The sequence below is a fragment of the Amblyraja radiata genome, chromosome 37 (genome assembly GCF_010909765.2).
Source record: "Amblyraja radiata isolate CabotCenter1 chromosome 37, sAmbRad1.1.pri, whole genome shotgun sequence".
In the NCBI taxonomy this organism is placed as follows: domain Eukaryota; kingdom Metazoa; phylum Chordata; class Chondrichthyes; order Rajiformes; family Rajidae; genus Amblyraja; species Amblyraja radiata.
In genome coordinates, this window is record NC_045992.1 from 22,004,226 (window position 1) to 22,024,813 (window position 20,588).

General features: G+C 47.7%; 1 protein-coding gene across 1 annotated transcript in view; it reads right to left on the minus strand.

Moving 5' to 3' along the window:
* Nucleotides 1-1,320: 1,320 nt before the first annotated feature.
* Nucleotides 1,321-20,588, minus strand: part of LOC116966541 (prosaposin) — an 84,167-nt gene continuing 64,899 nt past the window's right edge. The window contains exons 9-14 of the mRNA XM_033012889.1: nucleotides 15,171-15,266; nucleotides 11,984-12,167; nucleotides 10,636-10,799; nucleotides 7,847-7,927; nucleotides 5,670-5,777; nucleotides 1,321-1,827 (exon numbers count right to left, since the gene is read on the minus strand). Coding sequence (XP_032868780.1) covers nucleotides 1,792-1,827; nucleotides 5,670-5,777; nucleotides 7,847-7,927; nucleotides 10,636-10,799; nucleotides 11,984-12,167; nucleotides 15,171-15,266 — 669 coding nt within the window. The 3' untranslated portion in view covers nucleotides 1,321-1,791. The remainder of the gene's footprint in view (nucleotides 1,828-5,669; nucleotides 5,778-7,846; nucleotides 7,928-10,635; nucleotides 10,800-11,983; nucleotides 12,168-15,170; nucleotides 15,267-20,588) is intronic.

Consider the following 20,588-nt stretch of genomic DNA (forward strand, 5'->3'; position numbering starts at 1 on the left):
CCTAACCTATCCCCATTGAGATAATAATCTGCCCCTTTGTTTTTGCCACCAAAGTGGATAACCTCACATTTATCTATATCATATTGCATCTGCCCACTCACTCAACCTGTCCAGGTCACCCTGCAACCTCCTAACATCCTCTTCACAGTTCACACTGCCACCCAGCTTTGTGTCATCTGCAAACTTGCTAGTGATGCTCCTAATTCCCTCTTCCAAATCATTGATATATATGGTAAACAGTTGTGGCCCCAACACCGAGCCTTGCGGCACTCCACTCGCCACTGCTTGCCATTCTGAAAAGAACCCGTTCACTCCCACTCTTTGCTTCCTGTCTGTCAACCAATTTTCTATCCATGTCAACACCCTACCCCCAATACCATGTGCTCTAATTTTAGTCACCAGTCTCCCGTGCGGGACCTTATCAAAGGCTTTCTGAAAGTCTAGATACACTACATCCACTGGCACCCCTTCATCCATTTTACTTGTCACATCCTCAAAAAATTCCAGAAGATTAGTCAAGCATGATTTTCCTTTCAAAAATCCATGCTGACTTGGACTAATCCTTTTACTGCTATCCAGCTCTTTCCTTGCAAATTATTTGTACCAGCTATCACCCTCCCCACCTTTACTCAATCTCACTGAAGAAAGGTCCCCACCCAAAACATTGTCTGTCCATTTCCCTCCACTGATGCTGCCTGACCTGCTGAGTTCCTCCAGCACTCTGTTTTGCTGAATAATCAAAGTATATGGATGGGAAAGGAATGGAGGGTTATGGTCTGAGCGCAGGTATATGGGACTAGGGGAGATTATGTGTTCGGCACGGACTAGAAGGGTCGAGATGGCCTGTTTCCGTGCTGTAATTGTTATATGGTTATATGGTAAACTGGAAAGCAATTCATGTTTAGATGTTCTGGGAGCAGAATTGGGCCATTCCGGCCATCAAGTCTACTCCACCATTCAATTGTCTCCCTCTCAACCCCATTCTCCTGCCTTCTCCCCAGAGCCCCTGACCATGTACCTGTCAAAATGTTTCTTAAACATTGTGATAGTACCTGCCTCAACTACCTCCTCCGGCAGCTCGTTCTATACACCCACCACCTTTTGTGTGAAAAAATTACCCTGCTAAATCTTTCCCCCCTTACAAACCTATGTGCTGGTGGAAACACCCTCACCACATCCATTCTATCCAGGCCTTTCACTATTCAGTAAGTTTCAATGATCATCCTTCTGAACTCTGGTCACCTCAACTCTTCTATTCCTTCGTGTCAATGAAACAACTCGCAGCAACTCTGCGGCTCAAAAGAAAACGAGGACAAAGACGAGACTTAACACAGACTTTATTGACCAACCAATTTGTACATATTTATCAAATATTTTACAACAAACTAATGATTGAACAGATCAGCACAGTTTAGTCATTCTGACCACGATGCTTGTACATTAAGAGAAGCATAACCCAGTTATTACTTCATTAGTAAAATCACTTGAACACTAAAAATCTATACATTAATTCTCACACATGAAGGCTAACCTTAGCTGCAGCTCCTTCCTGTTAACAAAGCCCAGATTTGCAGCTATCTTTCATCGTTAATTTCCTGCAGTGCATCACATCATAGTTAGGTTCAAAATTAGACAGACATCATGGAGCATAATCAATAACCACAGGGCCGAGATATACGTGGATTATGGAACATTCATAGCTGCTTACAACAGACATTTCTACACAAAGCTGGAGGTTAGAATGCAAACTACACTTAAAACCATTACTTTTCATCCGGGATGTGATCCCCTTCAGTTCCAGATGTGACGCTTGCAATGTTCAACCGCCTGTCAGACAATGAGAGAAACAGCCATCAGGGACGGCACCACCAGTGATTATGGTTCACACAGTTATAGACACAGCACAGAAACAGAAACTGCCACACTGCTGTGGAGGCCAAGTCAATGGATATTTTTAAGGCAGATATAGGTAGATTCTGGATTAGTGCAGGTGTCAGGGGTTATGGGGAGAAGGCAGGAGAATGGGGATAGGAGGGAAAGATACTTGATGGGCCAAATGGCCTAATTCTGCTCATATCACTTATGAAAGTTCCTTTAGCCCAACAAGGACTAAATGTCCCATCTAAGCTAGTCTGTGGAATTCTCTGCCACAGAAGGCAGTGGAGGCCAATTCACTAGATGTATTCAAGAGAGAGTTGGATATGGCTCTTAGGGCTTACTGAATCAAGGGATATGGGGAGAAAGCAGGAACGGGGTACTGATTCTGGATGATCAACAATGATCATATTGAATGGCGGTGCTGGCTCGAAGGGCCGAATGGCCTACTCCTGCACCTACTTTCTGTTTCTAGTCTCCTTTGCCCGCGTTTGGCCCACATCCCTCTAAACCTTTCCTGTACATGTACCTGGCCAAGTGTCTTTTAGATGCCTTAACTGTAGCTGCCTGTAGCACCCTCTCTGGCAGCTCATTCCTCATGCACAACATACAGTGTGTGAGGAAATTGCCCATCAGGTCCCTTTTAACTCTTTCTACCATCACCTCCATGCAGTCTAGTTTTACATTCCTCTAACACTGGCTATTCATCTTCTTTAGACCCATCATGAGTTTACAAGCATCTGAAAGGTCACCCCACAGCCTCCTATGCTCCAGGGGAAATTGTCATTGCCTATCCAGCCTCCCCGTATCACTCATACCCCACAGTCCTGATAACATGCATGTAAATCTTTTTTGAATCCTTTCTAACGCCATCCTTCCAATGGCTAGGTGACTGTGGCGGCACGGGAGCCTTACAGCGCTTGCAGCGCCAGAGACCCGGGTTCCATTCCGACTAGTGCTATTTTACAAAGTTTGTACGTTCTCCCCGTGACCTGTGTGGGCTTTCTCTGAGATCTTCGGTTTCCTCCTACACTCCAAAGACGTACAGGTATGTAGGTAAGTTGGCTTGGTAAATGTAAACATTTTCCTAGTGCGTGTAGGATTGGTGGGCTGAAGGGCCTGTTTCAGCGCTGTATCTCTAAACTGAAACTAAATGTACACAGTATATGTAAATGGTGCCTGACTAAAGGCTTGCATAGTTATACACAGAGCCCCATCTCATGAACCCAATAACATTCCCCAGAATACTGCCATTCTATAATTATTTGATTTCATATTAATATCTATATTCACCCTCACACTATATACAATTAAACTAATGGATCCAATGTTCTTATTATCAAAAATTATTTAAAAAATGTATGGCAGAATTTGTGTAAACTCAAATTTCTGTAAGTCAGGTCCTCCATAACCCAGGAAGCACCTGTCTCTCCATTGTGGATGGAGTCAGTGTCATACAGTTTTGGAACTTGCCCATGCTGACACATGCCTGGAGGGAGTATGAACTGTGAGAGTAGGGTGAAGCATGTTGGGCAGGTGGGCTGAATGAGCAAATGCAGTAAAGTGTAGATCAATTCCAAAACAGGAAGGCAGATGGTGTAAACGATGATAAGCTTATAAAATGGGGAATTGAAACAAGAACTTGGTGTCCTTGTACAGTACATGAAAGCTGCTGATGCAGCAAGTGTTTCAGGCAGCAAATACTAGGATGGTCTTCATAGTGGGTGGAATTGGGTTGGGGAACAGGGCTGTTGTTCAGGGCGGCACAGTGACGCAGCGGTAGAGTTGCTGCCTTACAGTACCAGAGACCCGGGTTCAATCCTGACTATGGGTGTTGTCTGTACAGAGTTTGTACGTTGCCCCTGTGACCGCGTGGGTTTTCTCCGGGATCCCGTTTCCTTCCACACTCCAAAGACGTACAGGTTTGTAGGTTAAATGGCTTGGTATAATTGCAAATTGGCCCGAGTGTGTGTAGGATAGTGTTAGTGTGCGGCGAGCACTGGTCGGTGCGGACTCGGTGGGCCGAAGGGCTTGTTTTCGCACTGTATCTCTAACTGAACTAAACTACAATGATACAGATGGAGAGATGACGCCTTGGGTATTGTTTTTAGTTTTTAATCTCCTGGTAGAAAATGGAAAGTATTCACCGATGGTTCACCAGAATGTTCCCTGGGATCCTAGGTAGGACTGATGTATGAGGAGAGATTGGAGATGATTGGATTTACATTCATTAGAGTTTGGAAGAGCATGGATTTAATAGAAACAAAGAATCCCATTAGGATTAGGGAGTAGATGCAAGAAGGGTGGTGAGAAGCAATGGGGACAGCTTAGAGACACGAGGCAGGCCATTTATAGGACTGGGATGATGGAATGGTAAACCTGTGGAATTCTCTACAGGAGGTCAAAATTATTCATTATTATAAATTATTAATTACATAAAGAGATCAATAAAAGCTGGAAAAAAGTATTGGGTTGAATAATCAGGCATATCCATTCAGGATTCAGAAACCAGAGCTGCAAAGGGACTTGGGGGAGCAGCTTAAAAGGTTCATTTGCAAGTTGAGTCAGTAGTAAGGAAGGCAAGTGCAATGCTAGAATTCATTTCCAGTGGACTGGAATATAAAAACAAAGATGTAATGCTGAGGCTCTATAAGGTGCTGGTCAGGCCGCATTTGGAGTATTGACAGCAGCTTTGAGCCCCACATCTGAGGAAGGATGTGCTGGCATTGGAGAGGGTCCAGAGGAGGTTTACAAGAATGATCCCAGGAACGAGTGGGTTAATCTGTGATGAGCGTTTGACGGCACTGGACGTGTACTCGCTGGAGTTTAGAAGAATGAGGGGGGATCTCATTGAAACTTACCGAATAGTGAAAGGCTTGGACAGAGTGGATGTGGAGGATGTTTCCACTAGTAGTAGAGTCTAGGACTAGAGGTCATAACCTCAGAATTAAAGGACGTTCTTTTAGGAAGGAGATGAGGAGGAGTTTCTTTAGCCAGAGGATGGTGAATCTGTGGAATTCATTGCCACAGACGGCTGTGAAGGCCGTCATTGGGTATTTCTAAAGCGGAGATTGACAGATTCTTGATTAATAAGGGTGTCAGGGGTTATGGGGAGAAGGCAGGAGAATGGGGTTGAGGGTAAGATAGATCAGCATGATAGAATGATGGAACTAACTTGATGGGCTGAATGGCCTAATTCTGCTCCTTTGACATGAACCATTGAACGGCAGGGCAGACTGGAAGGGAATCATGGCCACTTAGTTATGTTATGATCCACGTGATGAAGATTCAGTCTCTGGTCACTCTTCAAACCTTTAGCACAATGGGAAAGAGTATCAAAGGGAACTCAACTCAACTCAACTCAGGGCCATGCTTTTCAGTGCGGCACGGTGGCGCAGCGGTAGAGTTGCTGCCTCACAGCACCAGAGACCCAGGTTCCATCCTGACTACGGATGCTGTCTGTACGTTCTCCCTGTGATCTGCCTGGGTTTTCTCCGAGATCTTCGGTTACCTCCCACACTCCAAAGTACAGGTTTGTAGGTTAATTGGCTTGTTATAAATGTAAATTGTCGCAAGTGTTAATGTGCGGGGAGAATCGCTGGTCGGTGCGGATTAGGTGGGCCGAAGGGCCTGTTTCTGCGCTGTATCTCTAAACTAAACCAAACTAAAACTAAGTAGTGACCGAAAACCCACCACCTGTGTCCAGGAGGTTACAAGAAAATGGAGTTGACAACTGAGAATGAAAACATGTTGGAAGCACTCTGGAATCAGGGCAGTGGAATGCTGTTACTCACGTTGCACTGGGTTGCAGTGTCCATGTTTGCACACCAGTATGAAGGGCCCCACACACACTTCTCTGCTCCCAAGAGACTTTTCCTTGATCCATCGCAAACCCCAATATTCTGTTGATGAGAATAATCACAGTCAAACTTCATCACTTCAGGCTAGAAGCTGTTTTAGGATTACATTGTCAGGCACAATGGAAAGTTTTTGTTTGCATGGTATACCTATATGTTAATGAGATAATACCACACAATAATGGTATATAATCAGATAATACCACACAATGAAGCCAAACATGAGGACAAAATGTAGAATGCAGAGAAAGACAGCAGGATGCAGAGGATAGTTTCTTAACACTGTAGTGTAACAGTGCCAGAGAAAAAGTCCAATGTCCGCATCGAGGTAGTTTGGAGGGTGGGGACTTATGGCAGGACCAGAGGCCCGGTAACAGACGGGAACATTTTAAAGTAGTTGAACATTTACTTTGTTCCCAATGCCATGTTTGCTGAATGTACAGCTATGCCCCATCTGTGGGGACAAGTAGTGAGATTTTCCCTCTCCATCCTGGTACTGGGTTCCACATTGTAGCACTCACCGCAAATTAAACAGCGTTTGGACAGGTGCTTAAACAGGAAAGGCCTGGGACCCGGGCTGGCAAATGGGATTAGCACAGACAGGTATTGGGGTCGGAACAGGCAAAAGGGATCCATGAAATGACATAAAGACCTAATCCATGTCACAACTTGCATCACCAGTAAATCGAAAGGTACTTGAATAGTTTGTGAAGTAATTGTGACGTTCAAAGATGGAGAACACTCTAGAAATGCGTTGGCAGATATCCTACAGCTCAGCAATGAAGGAGTGACGATCAAATATAAAGGTAGATGCAGGGAACTGCAGATGCTGGTTTAAAAACAAAAAAACGTGACAACACAGTGGTGCAGCGGTAAAGTTGCTGCTTTAGGGGCTGTCCCACTGCGGGGACCTAATTTGCGAGTTTAGAAGCGTTTGCGCTCGACTCAAACTCGCAGCATAGTCGACACGTGGTCCTAGGAGGTCACTGTCCACTGAGGTCCTAGGAGGTCTCCTTCACACTTGAGGGAAGTTCCCGCATACCCGCGGCCTCAGTTTTGTCGAGGAACATTTTTCAGCATGTTGAAAAATTCTCCGCGGGTAAAAGTTGGTCTGCATGTTTCTTTTGAACTCGTAGTGCAGTGGTAGTGAGGTCACTATGTAGTTATAGGCAGTCGAGGTAGCCGTAGGCAATCTCCTTTTAATTGGCTCATTGGAGTTGTCAAAAACAAGGAAAAGTGTGTGTGTGTGTGCGTGCGTCTCGAGCTTGAAGGTCGAAAACAGTTGCTGAAGAATCGCGTTAGTGGGACAGGCCCTTGACAGCGCCAGAGACCCGGGTTCCATCCTGACTACGGGAGCTGTCTGTATGGAGTTTGTACGTTCTCCCTGTCACTGAGTGGGTTTTCTCCGGGTACTCCGGTTTCCTCCCACACTCCAAAGACGTACAGGTTTGTAGGTTAATTGGCTTTGGTAAGATTTGTCCCTCGTGTCCATCTCTAAACTAAACGCAAAGTGTTGGCGTAACTCAGCGGGTCAAGCAGCATCTCTGGGGAACACTAATAGCAGATGTTTCAGGCTGGGACCCTGAAGAAGGCTTCCGATCCCAGAACATCACCTATCCATGTTCTTCAGAGGTGCTGCCTGACCCGCTGAGTTACTCCAGTACCTTACGCTTATTATGATCAAATGTAATCTGGCTGTGCAAGTCTTTTACATCCATTTAGAATTAAGAAACAAATTAGAGGTGGGGTGGATAAAGCAGATTAACGATCGTTTTAGTAGAATTGTAAAAATATATCCAAAATGAGGAAGTGGGTGAAAGTGCTACTTTCAAGACTAAACCACATCCTTAAATTGAATTTTGCTTGCGTGCACTTGTTGATGAACTTTGGGCCAGGCACCTGCTGGGACAGGAGGTGTATGGCTGGGTCCTGAGACAGACTAGGTTGCAGGCTGACCGAGTGCTGATACACTGCGGGCATCAGGGCACAGTCCTGTGAACGGCAGCTGAAATCAGCTGAAGTGTGACGGTTCCACGTGCCGCCCCAACACTTCACACGGCAAGGTGCACCAGCAACAAGAGAAATGTGATTATCAGAGAGCAAACCATACTCACAGTGCAAACCAATGTTGGTTCCAGGTTATCCAACAGGACTTGAAGTAACACGGGTTCATACTGAGAGACCAGCTGGTCGCACTGCAACACAAAGTCGTGATTAGAGTGAGTCGCCATTTAGACACTGCATACTATCTGGTGGACACAGCCCCATTCATTCACAACATAAGGAGGCAGATAATCTATGTGGCATGGTGGCTCAGCGTTGCTGCCTCACAGAGTCAGAGACCCGGGTTCCATCCCGACCAGGGTTTGTACCTCTCCGGGATCTCCGGTTTCCTCCCACACTCCAAAGACATACAGGTTTGTAGGCTAATTGGCTTGGTATAAATGTACATTGTCCCCAGTGTGTGTAGAGTAGTGCTAATGGCGGCACAGACTCAGTGAGCCCAAGGGCCTGTTTCTGTTCTGTATCTCTAAACTAAACATAAGGAGGCAGATAATGTTAGTTTCAGGCTGGCGGTCAATCCATAGGTTCAGCCTGGTAGATAGGTGACCACTAGGAGTGGCAGGCAGATTGGTTTAGAACCGTCCCATCAAAGCATGAGACACCTCACACGGTCTTCAACTCTTCAATTGCTAGACCTCCATTGCCTCATCTTTACCATGGACGTCCACTCTACACCAGGACTCTCTCCATCCTCCGCCAGGAAGGGTTCAAGGCCCCCCAGTTTTTCCTTGAAAAGTGACTCAACCAAGTTGTCTCTACTGATACTTGTCTCAATCCTGCAGAACTTGTCCTCACCCTAATCAACTTTTCTTTTGACTGCTCTCATTTACTTCAAGTTAAATCTATAGCCATGGGCTCTCTCATGAGTCCCAGCTATGCCTGCCTTTTGGTTGGTTACGTCAAACAGTCCTTGTTCCAACCATGCACTGGCACCATCCCCCAACTCTCTCTCCGCTACACCGGGCTGCCTTCTACATCTGTGCACAACTCATTGATTTCATTAACTTTACCACTAACCCACAGTCCTCAAATTCAAGGACCATCTCTCCCCCTTTCATGATCTCTCTGTCTCCATTACAGGGACAGACGATCGACTGTCTTCTAGTACAAACTCGCCGACTCCCAGTTATCTGGACCAAACCTCCACTCACCCTGCCTCTTGCAAAGACACTATCCCCTACTCTCAATTCCTCTGTCTCCGCCACATCTGCTCCCAAGATGAGGCTCTCCATTCTAGGACATCCGAGATGTCCTCTTTGTTTAGTAAACATGGTTACTGTCATAGATGGTCTCTTCTGAGCCCTGCAGCTTTGCTCTCCCTCCCCCTCACACAGAACAAGGATAGAGTTCCCCTGGTTTTCACCTTTAACCCAAAACTCTGCATCCAACACATCCGACATTTTCCGACACTTCAGGCATCTCCAACATGATCCCACCGTTAGTCACATTTTCCCATTCCCACCCCTTTCTACTGTCCGCATAGACCGCTCCGTCTGCAACTCCTTGGTTCACTCATCCCTTCCCACCCAAACTATTCCCTCCCCAGGTACTTTCCCCTGCAACCGCAGGAGATGTAACACCTGTCCCTATACCCCCTCCCTCACCTCCATCAGGGACTCTAGCAGTCCTTCCAGGTGAGACAGCTTCACGTCACCTCCTCTAACCTCATCTACTGCATCCGGTGTTCCCGATGTGGCCTCCTGCACATTGGCGACCATTTTGTTGAACACTTGCTTTCAGTTCACCAACGCCTACTGGATCTCCCAGCTGTTAAACCTTTCAAATCCCTTCCCAATTCCATAGTGACCTTTCTGTCCTGGGCCTCCTCCATTGTCAGAGTGAGACCACAAGCAAACTGGAGGAACTGCACCTCATATTCCCTTTGGGTAACTTACATAAATAATGAATTCTCCAATTTTAGGTATCTAAGCTACAGACCCTTCCCCCTCTCCTTTCTTCCCTGTGCCCCACCTGGATGTGCCCCCTTCCACCCTCTACTTGCATTCCTTCTTCTGGCTTCACAATTTAACTTCTTCTATCCTTGTTTCACACCTTTTGTCTTTTCATCACTGGCCATTGTCCAAACATCTGCCTATAAAAAGCCCCCCTGATCTGCACCCACCTATTATTCGCCAGGCTTTGCTCTACCAGCTTTCTGCCCTCCCCTCACAACATCTGAAGAAGGGTCCCGACCTGAAGTGCCACCTATTCATGTTCTCCACAGATGCTGCCTAACCTGCCGAGTTACTCCAGCACTTTGAGTCTTTTTTGTAAATCAGCAATTCCTTCAAGATACTGGAGGCTAGGGACTCAGGAATATCACAGCGAGCCCTGTCTGTTCCTTCACACAGTCACACCATGTCCCTGAAGACACATGTGGGACGAAGGATTAATGGTTTAAACTGTAGACACAAAATGCTGGAGTAACTCTGGAGAGAAGGAATGGGTGACGTTTCAGGTCGAGACCCTTCTTCAGACTGAAAGTCACAGGAAAGGGGAACGAGTGATATAGACGATGATCTAGAGAGATATAGAACTAATGAATGAAAGATATGCAATAAAAGTAACAATGATAAAAGAAACAGGTCATTGTTAGCTGTAGTTAGGTGAGAACGAGAAGCTGATGTGACTTGGGTGGGGAAGGGATGGAGAGAGAGTGAATGCAGGGATTACTTGAAGTTAGAGAAATACATTTTCATACCCCTCGCTTGTAAGCTGCACAAGCAAAATATGGTGAAGAACCACGTCCACTTATCACAAAGAGAGGCCACAGCTGCCTGTGGCTCTGCTCCCGTTATCCATTGACTTAGTAAAGCTGGCAAACACGTGTGTCTCTTACCTCATCTCGCATGGTATCCGGGAGCATGGAACACACCTTCTCAAGAGCAGCCAAGATCTTTACCTCGGTGGAGTTCTTCTCCAGTAAATCATCCAAATATCTTACCATCGTCTCACAGACTTCACATAAAGCACCTGCCTGCTGCTGCTTTGGTCTGCTTATGTCTGTGGTGGGAAGAATGATCAGAACACAAACCAATTAGAAAATTACAAACACCGTACAGACAGCACCTGTAGTCAGGATCAAACCCGGGTCTCTGGTGCTGTGAGGCAGCAACTCTATCGCTGCGCCACCGTGTTGCTTTATTGAAAAGCTTTGATCCACAACCTGAACGTAATGTCATTAACATTCGGGCATCAGGGAAATGGATATAAACACCACCTCATGAGCAGTAGTTTATTTATTTTTAAGGTGCATCATAACCGAACCAAGCTATCAGCCAATTTACCAGAGACATTGTAAATATGATGGTAGCTGTACGTGACCAGCTGGCAAGTTTCACCAGTAAATAAAAATGAAAAAGATGCTGGAATCTAAACCAACAGCTTACTGGTTGAGCTGCACTGCCACCTTCAGAGATCATTGGACTTGTCCACATGGTCTCTGTTCTATTCAACTTATACACCATGGTTTCATTTTAGTTTAGCCTGGAAACAGGCCCTTCAGCCCACCAAGTCCACCCCAACCAGCGATTCCCGTACATTAACACTATCCTCCTACACAATAAGGACAATTTACAATTTTAACAGACAATTAACATTCAAACCTGTAAGTCTTTGAAGTGTGGGTGGAAACCGAGGCAGGCTCCCGGAGAAAACCCACGCGGTCACAGAGAGAACGTACAGAGGGGGGCCGTCGGAGAGAGAGGGGGGCTGTCGGAGAGAGGGGGTAGCTGTCGGAGAGAGGGGGTGGGGGGGGCTGTCAGAGAGGGAGGCTTTAGGGGAGAGAGAGAGGAGGGCTGTCGGAGAGAGAGGGGGGCCGTTGGAAGCTCCTGATGAACGCATGGAAGAATTCAAGAGAAGATCCTGCGGATGGGTCCTCGCGAGTGTGTTGCTGGTGGAAGCGCTGCCGATAGAACAAAAAGGGACCTGGCGTGGGGGGGCCCGCCAAGAACAAAGAGGGACCATTGGGGGCCACATTGAAGACTTTGCAACTCTGTCGGCGCCCTATACGTGGCGACTCTTTGCATACGTTGTGTATGGCATGCAAACAAAGTATCTCAATGTGACATATCACATGCGATAATAAAGTATCAATGATTCATTGATTGAATGTAAATTCTCCAGCTGCCACGGTGGCTGCTAGCCCACTGCCCCAAACCCCAATAAGAACGGGGAATTCACATTACCCGCGGCCACCCTTTTCGGCTTCTTGCACAGGCCGATCATGGTGCATACAAACTCAGGGTCCATCTCCTGGGAAAGGAGTTCAATCACAGCTTTCCCATACTGGTCAACAAAGTCTTGACATTCACTTTTAACTGTGGCCGGCAGAATAGAGCAGACTTTGATCAGAGCTTCAGTGATCGCCTCCTGCAAGTGAGAAACATGCCCGCAATTACAGAGAGACCTGTGCAGTGGTGGTGCCTATCCGTCCGCGAGACCTCTCTTTACATCCCATTCCCAATTTGCTAACACAATCGGACTCCTATTTAGAAGCAGCTACAAGTATAGATGTTGGGGGGGTCATGTCGCAGTTATACAAGACGTTAGTGAGGCTGCATTTAGAGCATTGTGTTCAGCTCTGGGCACCGGATTTTAGGAAAGATGTTGGAAAGGGTGCAGACGGTCTACAAGAATGTTGCCAGAACTCAGGGACCTGAGTTTTTGGGAGCGGTTGAGCAGGCTAGGACTGTATTCCTTAGAGTGCAGGAGGATGTGATGATCTTGTAGAAGTGTTCAAAATGGTGAGAGGAATAGATTGGGTAACGCAGTCTCTTGTCCAGAGTTGGGGAATCAAGAACCAGGGGACATAGGTTTAAGGTGAGGGTGGAAGGATAGGAACCCGAGTAGTAATTTTGTTTTTAAACACAGAGGATGGTGGGTATATGGAACGAGCTGCCAGAGGAGGCAGGGACTATCCTATCCAAATGCTTAAGAAACATTTAGACTGGTACGTGGTGTCAGGGTAGGCAAGGTAGGCAGTGCCTACCCTGACTAAAATTATAAAATGGTCATTATTAGATATAAATAGTAAAGGCACGGGAGAATTATGCCTACTTAAGAGATCGATCTCTTAGGTGGGCATAATTCTCCGTGCCTTTTATCTGCAGTACATACATGTAATACGCGAAAGTATGTGCAGCTCACGTGCCGTCGACGTAGCTTCTACCCTTCAATGACAAGGGGAGCTGAAGGCAGCTGAAATTCTGCCTTTACACTGTGGACTGCGTGCATGTGTTGCACAGCAGCCTACTGCGCATGCGCAGCGCAAGTTTCTTGGCCGGTTTTTCAAAAATGGTTTGTCATTATCTCAAGTCTATCTTTAGAAACAGAGAGAAGAATGGAGTTCGTGAACAAATAATGTGGTAAGTAAATTTCTTTGAGCTATATGTTATATGGTGTTTCCCGGCAATGAAGACGCTATTTTTTACCCAAAAATAAGGCACGAAAATTTATCTGCGTCTTGGAGCCCAAAGGTTAGGTTGTTAATCAAGAAAGATAGACTTGGCTATCCCTCAGTACAGCAACATCAAGAACGATGTTGCTGTACTGAGGGATAGCCAAGTCTATCCCTTATTGGGGAAGTTTAGGGGTAACATGAGGGGGAACTTCTTTACTCAGAGTGGTAGCGGTGTGGAATGAGCTTCCAGTGGAAGTGGTGGCGGCAGGTTCGTTGGTATCGATGGGAAGTGGCTGTAAAAGGACAGCTCCGCCGGGGAGGAAGAGTTCCTTTCACAGCTTGTGGGGAGTCTGGCCAGGGGTAAAGTTGCGGGGAGGGCAATAAGGAGGGGGGGTCGGGGATCAATAAGGAGGGCAATAAGGAGGGGGGTCGGGGATCAAGCCAGCAACTCACTCACTCAGTGCGCCGGGTGCGGTGCCACCGCATTGTGGCCAGGGAGGGAAGTAGCTCGGGTGGCTGCGAGCGGCTGCTGGGACCGGACAGCGGAACCGACTGCCATCTCAGCACCTTCTGCCGGCCCGCCCACCTCTGGCAGTGCTCTCCGTCTGAACACCTCTCTCCTGCCGTTCGCCGGCCTTGCCCATGTCAGCCGCGTCCTGCAAATCCGTAAATTCCGCGGGAGGAGGACATGGCCTCACTCGCTGCACTGGGTGACACTGCATTGCATTCACTGCCCAGTCCGTGTTTTTCAATGTAGACCGGACAGTGAGGGGACTAGCTCAAGAGCGGGTCAGCGGGCGATGAATAACAGGACAGCGGGCGGTGGAGCTTATTCCTGTTTCAGCGCGATCAATGGACCAACTGAGGTGCTCGTGCTGACACAGGAGTAAGCTCCACCGTCCGTGGTCCTGCTATCCATCGCCCGCTGACCCGCTCTTGAGTTGGTCCCCTCACTGTCCAGTCTACATTGAAAGACACGGGAATGCCATGCAGTATCACCCAGCGCAGCAAGTGAGGCCATGTCCTCCTCCTGGCGGCAGTCGTAATTTAAGGATTTGCGGGAAGCGGCTGATATGAGCGAGGCCGGCGAGCGGCAGGAGAGAGGTGTTCAGACGGAGAGCACTGCCAGAGGTGAGCGGGCCGGCAGAAGGTGCTGAGGTCCCGGCGGTCGCTCGCAGCCACCCGAGCTACTTCCCTCCCCGGCCACAATGCGTTGGCTCCACGCTCGTAGCGCTGCGGTAGCAGTGAGTGAGTTGCTGGCATGATCCCCGACCCCCTCCTTCTCAACGCTCCTGCCCATGCTGGCCCGGGCCAGACTCCCCACACGCTGTGAAAGGAACTCTCCCCCCAATTGGTCCCTTGAACTAGTATTGTCATTCAATAAGATCGCAACTGATTCAACTTGTCCCGGTGTGCTCCCGTTTTTCCCACCATCTCTCCACCTGCCGTCACCCTCACCCCCCACCCATTCAGTAATTCAGAATGGAGAAAATTTGGAAGCCTTGGGCAAATTGAATTGTTACTTTCTTTATTTTCTTTTTGAGCGTGAGATATTCTATGTCCAGCCAGCCCTTTTTTCAAAATTTCGCAACTCGAAATGGTGATGCGTCTTCATTGCCGGGAAATACGGTACTTTATTAAGAGATATGGCTTTTGAAGGCAAATGACTTTATAAAAGTCGACTGACTGCTCAGAGAGAACAATCTGCGCATGCGCGGTTTAAGATTTTTTAAAAGCCGACTGACTGCCTACCCTGAGTAATTACTCACGGCACGTGCCTGGTCCGTGGATAGGACAGGTTTAGCGGGATATGGGTCAAACGCAGGCAGGTGAGAATAGTGTAGATATGACACGTTGGTCGGTGTGGGCAAGTTGGGCCGATGGGCCTGTTTCCACGCTGTATCCCTCTGTGACTAAGTGCCAGTTTCTTACCCTGGTCATCTAACCTGCTGCCCGTAGTTCTGGGTTCTCACCTCAGTTGTATTCTTCTGCAGAAGCGTGCTGATCTCCTTCATGGCAAACTCACACATCACACATCCCTGCGACTCTGTTTCCTCCACCGGCTCCTTCTAAAGACAGAAAATACTTAGTGTGAAGAAAAAATTAAAAGTAACTGAAGCCACTATGGATTTCACAGGGGAAAGGTGCCCCACAATCGAGATTCACCAGGTTCTTGCCCGGATTGGAGGACTTTAGTTATGTGCAAGGGATTGGATAGACGCAAAAAGCTGGAGTAACTCAGCGGGACAGGCAGCATCTCTGGGGAGAATGAATGGATGATATTTTGGGTCGAGGCCCTTCTTCTGGTCTTGTCTGCAGAAGGGTCTTGACCCAAAATGTCACCCATTCCTTTTCTCCAGAGATGCTGCCTATCCCGCTGAGTTACTCCAGCTTTTTGTGTCTATCTTCGGTTTAAACCAGCATCTGGAGTTCCTTCCTACACAAGAGATTGGATAGGCTTTGCTTGTTTTCCCTGCAGTGAAGGAAGCGAGGGATGACTTCATGAAAGTATGTAAGATCAGGCGGCGCAGCGGTAGAGTTGCTGTCTCTCAGCGCCAGAGACCCGGGTTCAATCCTTACTACGGGTGTTCTGTACGGAGCTTGCACGTTCTCTCCGTGACCTGCTTGGGTTTCCCCCGGGTGCTCTGGTTTCCTCCCACACTCCAAAGGCGTACCGATTTGTAGGTTAATTTGGCCTCAATAAAAAGCGTAAATTGTCCCATGAGTAGGATTGTGCTTCTGTTTTCACCCTGTTTCTCTAAACTAAACAAAAATGAGGGGTATAGAGACGGGAAGTAATCAAAATCTTCTTCCCAGGGTAGGGATATCAAAAACAAGAGGGCATAGGTTGAGAGGAAAGAATTTGAAATGGGACCGGAGGGGTCAGGATTTTTTTTTACATATGCAGTGTTTGATATCTGGAATGCACTGCCAGAGCAGGTGGTGGACACAGACACACTCACAATTTGTACAGGGCATGAGACAGACACGCTGATAGGTAACTCATAGTAAAACATGGATAAAGGGGATTTGTCTAGATGTACATAAAGCGTGGATGTGGTGGGCCAAAGGATACGTTTCTGTGCTGTTTAATTCTATGACTCTGACTATTTCCCCCAGATTGGCAACACAAAAATTAGCTATTTCAAGAATCCTGGTTTGTTAAATTGAGCTCTGAGGGAAATATTAGTTATTATTATTAAATAGAATTGTCAACCTTTATTCAAAAAGTTGTTTCGTTCATTTCAATATATATGTATCAATTAAAAGTAGTTTGGGAGACTTTTGGAGATAAGAGAAAATGTTTGAAGACAGAACATAGACCAAAAAGCTGGAGTAACTCAGCGTGTCAGGCAGCATGTTTAAGAAAGAACTGTAAATGCTGGTAAAATCGAAGGTAGACACAAAATGCTGGAGAAACTCAGCGGGTGAGGCAGTATCTATGGAGAGAAGGAATTGGAGACGTTTCGGGTCGAGACCCTTCTTCAGACTGAGAGTCGGGAGAAAGGGGAAAGAGGGATATCGACGCCACAGAACAAAATTTATAATATACATCAATAATTTAGATGAAGGGATTCAAAGTAACATTAGCAAATTTGCAGATGACACAAAGCTGGGTGGCAGTGTGAACTGTGAGGAGGATGCTAGGAGAATGCAGGGTGACTTGGACAGGTTGGGTGAGTGGGCAGATACATGGCAGATGCAGTTTAATGTGGATAAATGTGAGGTTATCCACTTTGGTAGCAAAAACAGGAAGGCAGATTACTATCTAAATGGTGTCAAGTTGGGAAAAGGGGAAGTACAACGGGATCTGGGGGTCCTTGTTCATCTGTCAATTAAAGTAAGCATGCAGGTACAGCAGGCAGTGGAGAAAGCAAATGGCATGTCGGCCTTTATAACAAGAGATGAGTATAGGAGCAAAGAGGTCCTTCTGCATTTGTGAGATGCAGTGGCCCTTGTGAGACCACACCTGGAGTATTGTGTGCAGTTTTGGTCCCCTAATTTGAGGAAGGACATTCTTGCTATTGAGGGAGTGCAGCTTAGGTTTACAAGGTTAATTCCCGGGATGGCGGGACTGTCATATGCTGAGTGAATGGAGCGGCTGGGCTTGTATACTCTGGAGTTTAGAAGGATGAGGGGATCTTATTGAAACAGATAAGATTATTAAGGGTTTGGACACTCTAGAGGCAGGAAACATGTTCCCGATGTTGGGGGAGTCCAGAACCAGGGGCCACAGTTTAAGAATAAAGGGTAAGCCATTTAGAACAGAGACATGGAAACACTTTTTCTCACAGAGATTGTGAGTCTATGGAATTCTCTGCCTCAAGAGGCCCGTGGAGGCTGGTTCTCTGGATACTTTCAAGAGAGAGCTAGATAGGGCTCTTAAAGATAGCAGTCAGGGGATATGGGGAGAAGGCAGGAACGGGGTACCGATTGGGGATGATCAGCCATGATCACATTGAATGGCTGGCTCGAGGGGCCGAATGGCCTACTCCTGCACCTCTTGTCTATTGTCTAAAGGATATCCAAAAAGTAACAATGATAGAGGAAAGGCAGAGCCCACAATGGTTCATTGTTAGCAGTGAGGTAGGTGATAACAAGTTATACTGTGTTCCATGTCGGGAGACAGCATGAGTTATCAGAATAGTTCACGGATTATTGTGGCCCTATGGACTTCACAGAGAGGCTGCTGTGGCAATCATTGCAGGACTTAAGGAGCCACGTGGCTCTAAGATTCCAGTGTGGTTTAGCGTGGCTCCAAGGCAAGGGATCTGAGAGATCTGGCCCATCTCAAAGGCTAGAAAGCTCATTCGAATCACAGAGCATTTATGACACACTATCCACCTGCTGCATCTGTGGTGATAGACTAAAGAGCTACCCAACCATATCCCACCTTGCAGAAGGTTGAAAAACTCTAGTTACTTTCAGGATGCATCAATAGTCGTTGTTTCTCCGCTTCACTCAATCTTCTCCCAAACTTCCTCACCTTCTTGCATCTCCCCAAACACTTTGGCTCATCTATCTATACATAACTAAAACTCCGATCTTGTTATCTTCCAGTTTGGCAGTCATTCTATTTGCGCAAAAACGGTTCGCGATAGTGCTACTATTTTTCACCAGTTCACTCACCGTTCTCCTGTGCTGCGAGTGTACCAAGTTATGTTCTGATCGGTTGAATGTCGTAAATGTTAGTGAGGTCTAAAAATCTTAAAAAACGCGCATGCGCAGATTGATCTCTTCTCCTGCCAGTCGGCGCTGCGCGGATTATTCTCTTCCCCTGTCACTCCACAGTCCGCATCTTCCTGCGCCATCGCGTCTTTACTGGAGCTGAGGGTGGCTGGCGGAGGTTTCCAACCAAATACAATTTTCGGAGGGACCCGAAGCGACTCGAAGCAGCCCAGCCCCAAGCAGCCCAACAGGTCCCACTTAGTCTAGTAAGCATAAATTCTGGGAGCAAAATAAAGCTATTTGGCCCATCAAGTCTACCCCGCCACTCAATCATGGCTGATCGATTTTTCCCTCTAAACCTCATTCTCTTGCTTTCTTGCCATACCCCCTGACACCCTTACTAATTTAAAATCTGCCTTAAAAATATCCATTGACTTGACCCCCACAAGCAATGAATTCCACAGATTCACCACCCTGGCTCGATGGCCTCTGGTCCTAGACTCTCCAACTATAAGCGAGTTTGGTATTCCGACTGCGCATGCCCAGGTTATAGGTCACTAGCTATAAAACAGTCTCAGCAATGTTGGTGCTGCATCGTGTGCAGGCTTGTGTTTCGTCCCAGGGGTCACAGTTTAAGGATAAGGGGGAAATCTTTTAGGACCGAGATGAGGAAAACATTTTTCACACAGAGTGGTGAATCTCTGGAATTCTCTGCCACAGAAGGTAGTTGAGGCCAGTTCATTGGCTATATTTAAGAGGGAGTTAGATGTGGCCCTTGTGGCTAAAGGGATCAGGGGGTATGGAGAGAAGGCAGGTACAGGATACTGAGTTGGATGATCAGCCATGATCATATTGAATGGCGGTGCAGGCTCGAAGGGCCGAACGGCCTACTCCTGCACCTATTTTCTATGTCCGTAGTCGGGGTCGGGGTGGGCTCCCCGTCGCAGCGGGTGCTGTTGAGCCGTCCTTGACCCCTCCCCCGGTGTCTCGTCCCTGTCTGGGGTGGCCCTGGGCTGGCGGGGCGGCCCTGGACTTGCAGCCGTTGGCTCCAGCTCGGCTCTGCCTATCCTGCCGGGTTGGCTGGCAGCCCACCACCCCCATCAATCCGACACTGAGATCCCGCTGTAGATGGCCAGTCGCCGGCTGGGCGGGCGACTCGGAGCCGCTGCTACTGGAGTCGTCCTGGTCGGAGAGCGAGTCTGCGGACGGGTTCCTGCCGGCCATGGGCAGGCCGGGCGTTTGCTGGAGCTGCTGGTGCTCTTGTGGTGCTGGCAGCAGCATCAACCTCCTCCCCCTCCCTTGCCCAGCCCCATGCCCAGAGACTGGGCTGGCTACAACTCCAGGTCGGGGCTGAAGGCGCAGCCCAGTAGAGCGCTGGGCCGGAGGAGGCTGAGCCCAGGCTGGCGCCATAGCTCCTCCTCGGGGTTGTGGATGAAGTGGCAGCAGGCACCGTAGGGGCAGAAGCCTGTGATGTGCAATGTATGGCTTGTACTTGGGGTGGCGGCTCGGTCAGTCCGTGGGCGAACTGGCACTTGTCACTGCATCGGCCCATCGGGGAGCGGGTTCCTCTGCAGTTGGAGCGGTGTTGGGCTGGAGTTGATGCTGGCTCTGGATCTGTGGGCCTGGAGCCGCTGGTGTCGTTGATCTGGGCTGTCGGTTTGCCCGGCAGAAGAGGCGGAGGTGAGATGGCGTTGGCACTTCTAGGTGCTGCCTGTGGGCCGGTGTCTCATTGATCCGTAGGTCTCTGACCACCTTGCCCCCCCCCCTCCCAGTATCTCCCACCTCCCCCGGTCTCCCACTGAAAAAAAGACAAAAAATCGGACTCAAACTATACTCACTGAATCTACAGTGCTTCGTTCGATCTATATTTATAGTGTTCGTTCTTTGACAAATCCTTGCGTTTTTCGGAATATCGAACTCGCTAAACATCCTCTCCACATTCATTCTATCCAGGCCTTTCACTATTCGATGTTTCAATGAAGCCCCTCATCCTTTTAAAATCCAGCGAGTACAGGCCCAGTGCCTTCAAACGCTCATCATATATTAGCCCACATTTCTTGCAGTCTAAATCAGTCTACCGCATGGCCACATTCCAACCTTTGTAATTTTCCCCAGATCTCTCCCTATTCATAGGCATTTATTATAAAAGCTGGAGTACTGAACCTTGCGGATCTTCACCCACAACAACTCTCAACCCACAAGAACACCGAAATTAGACTGAA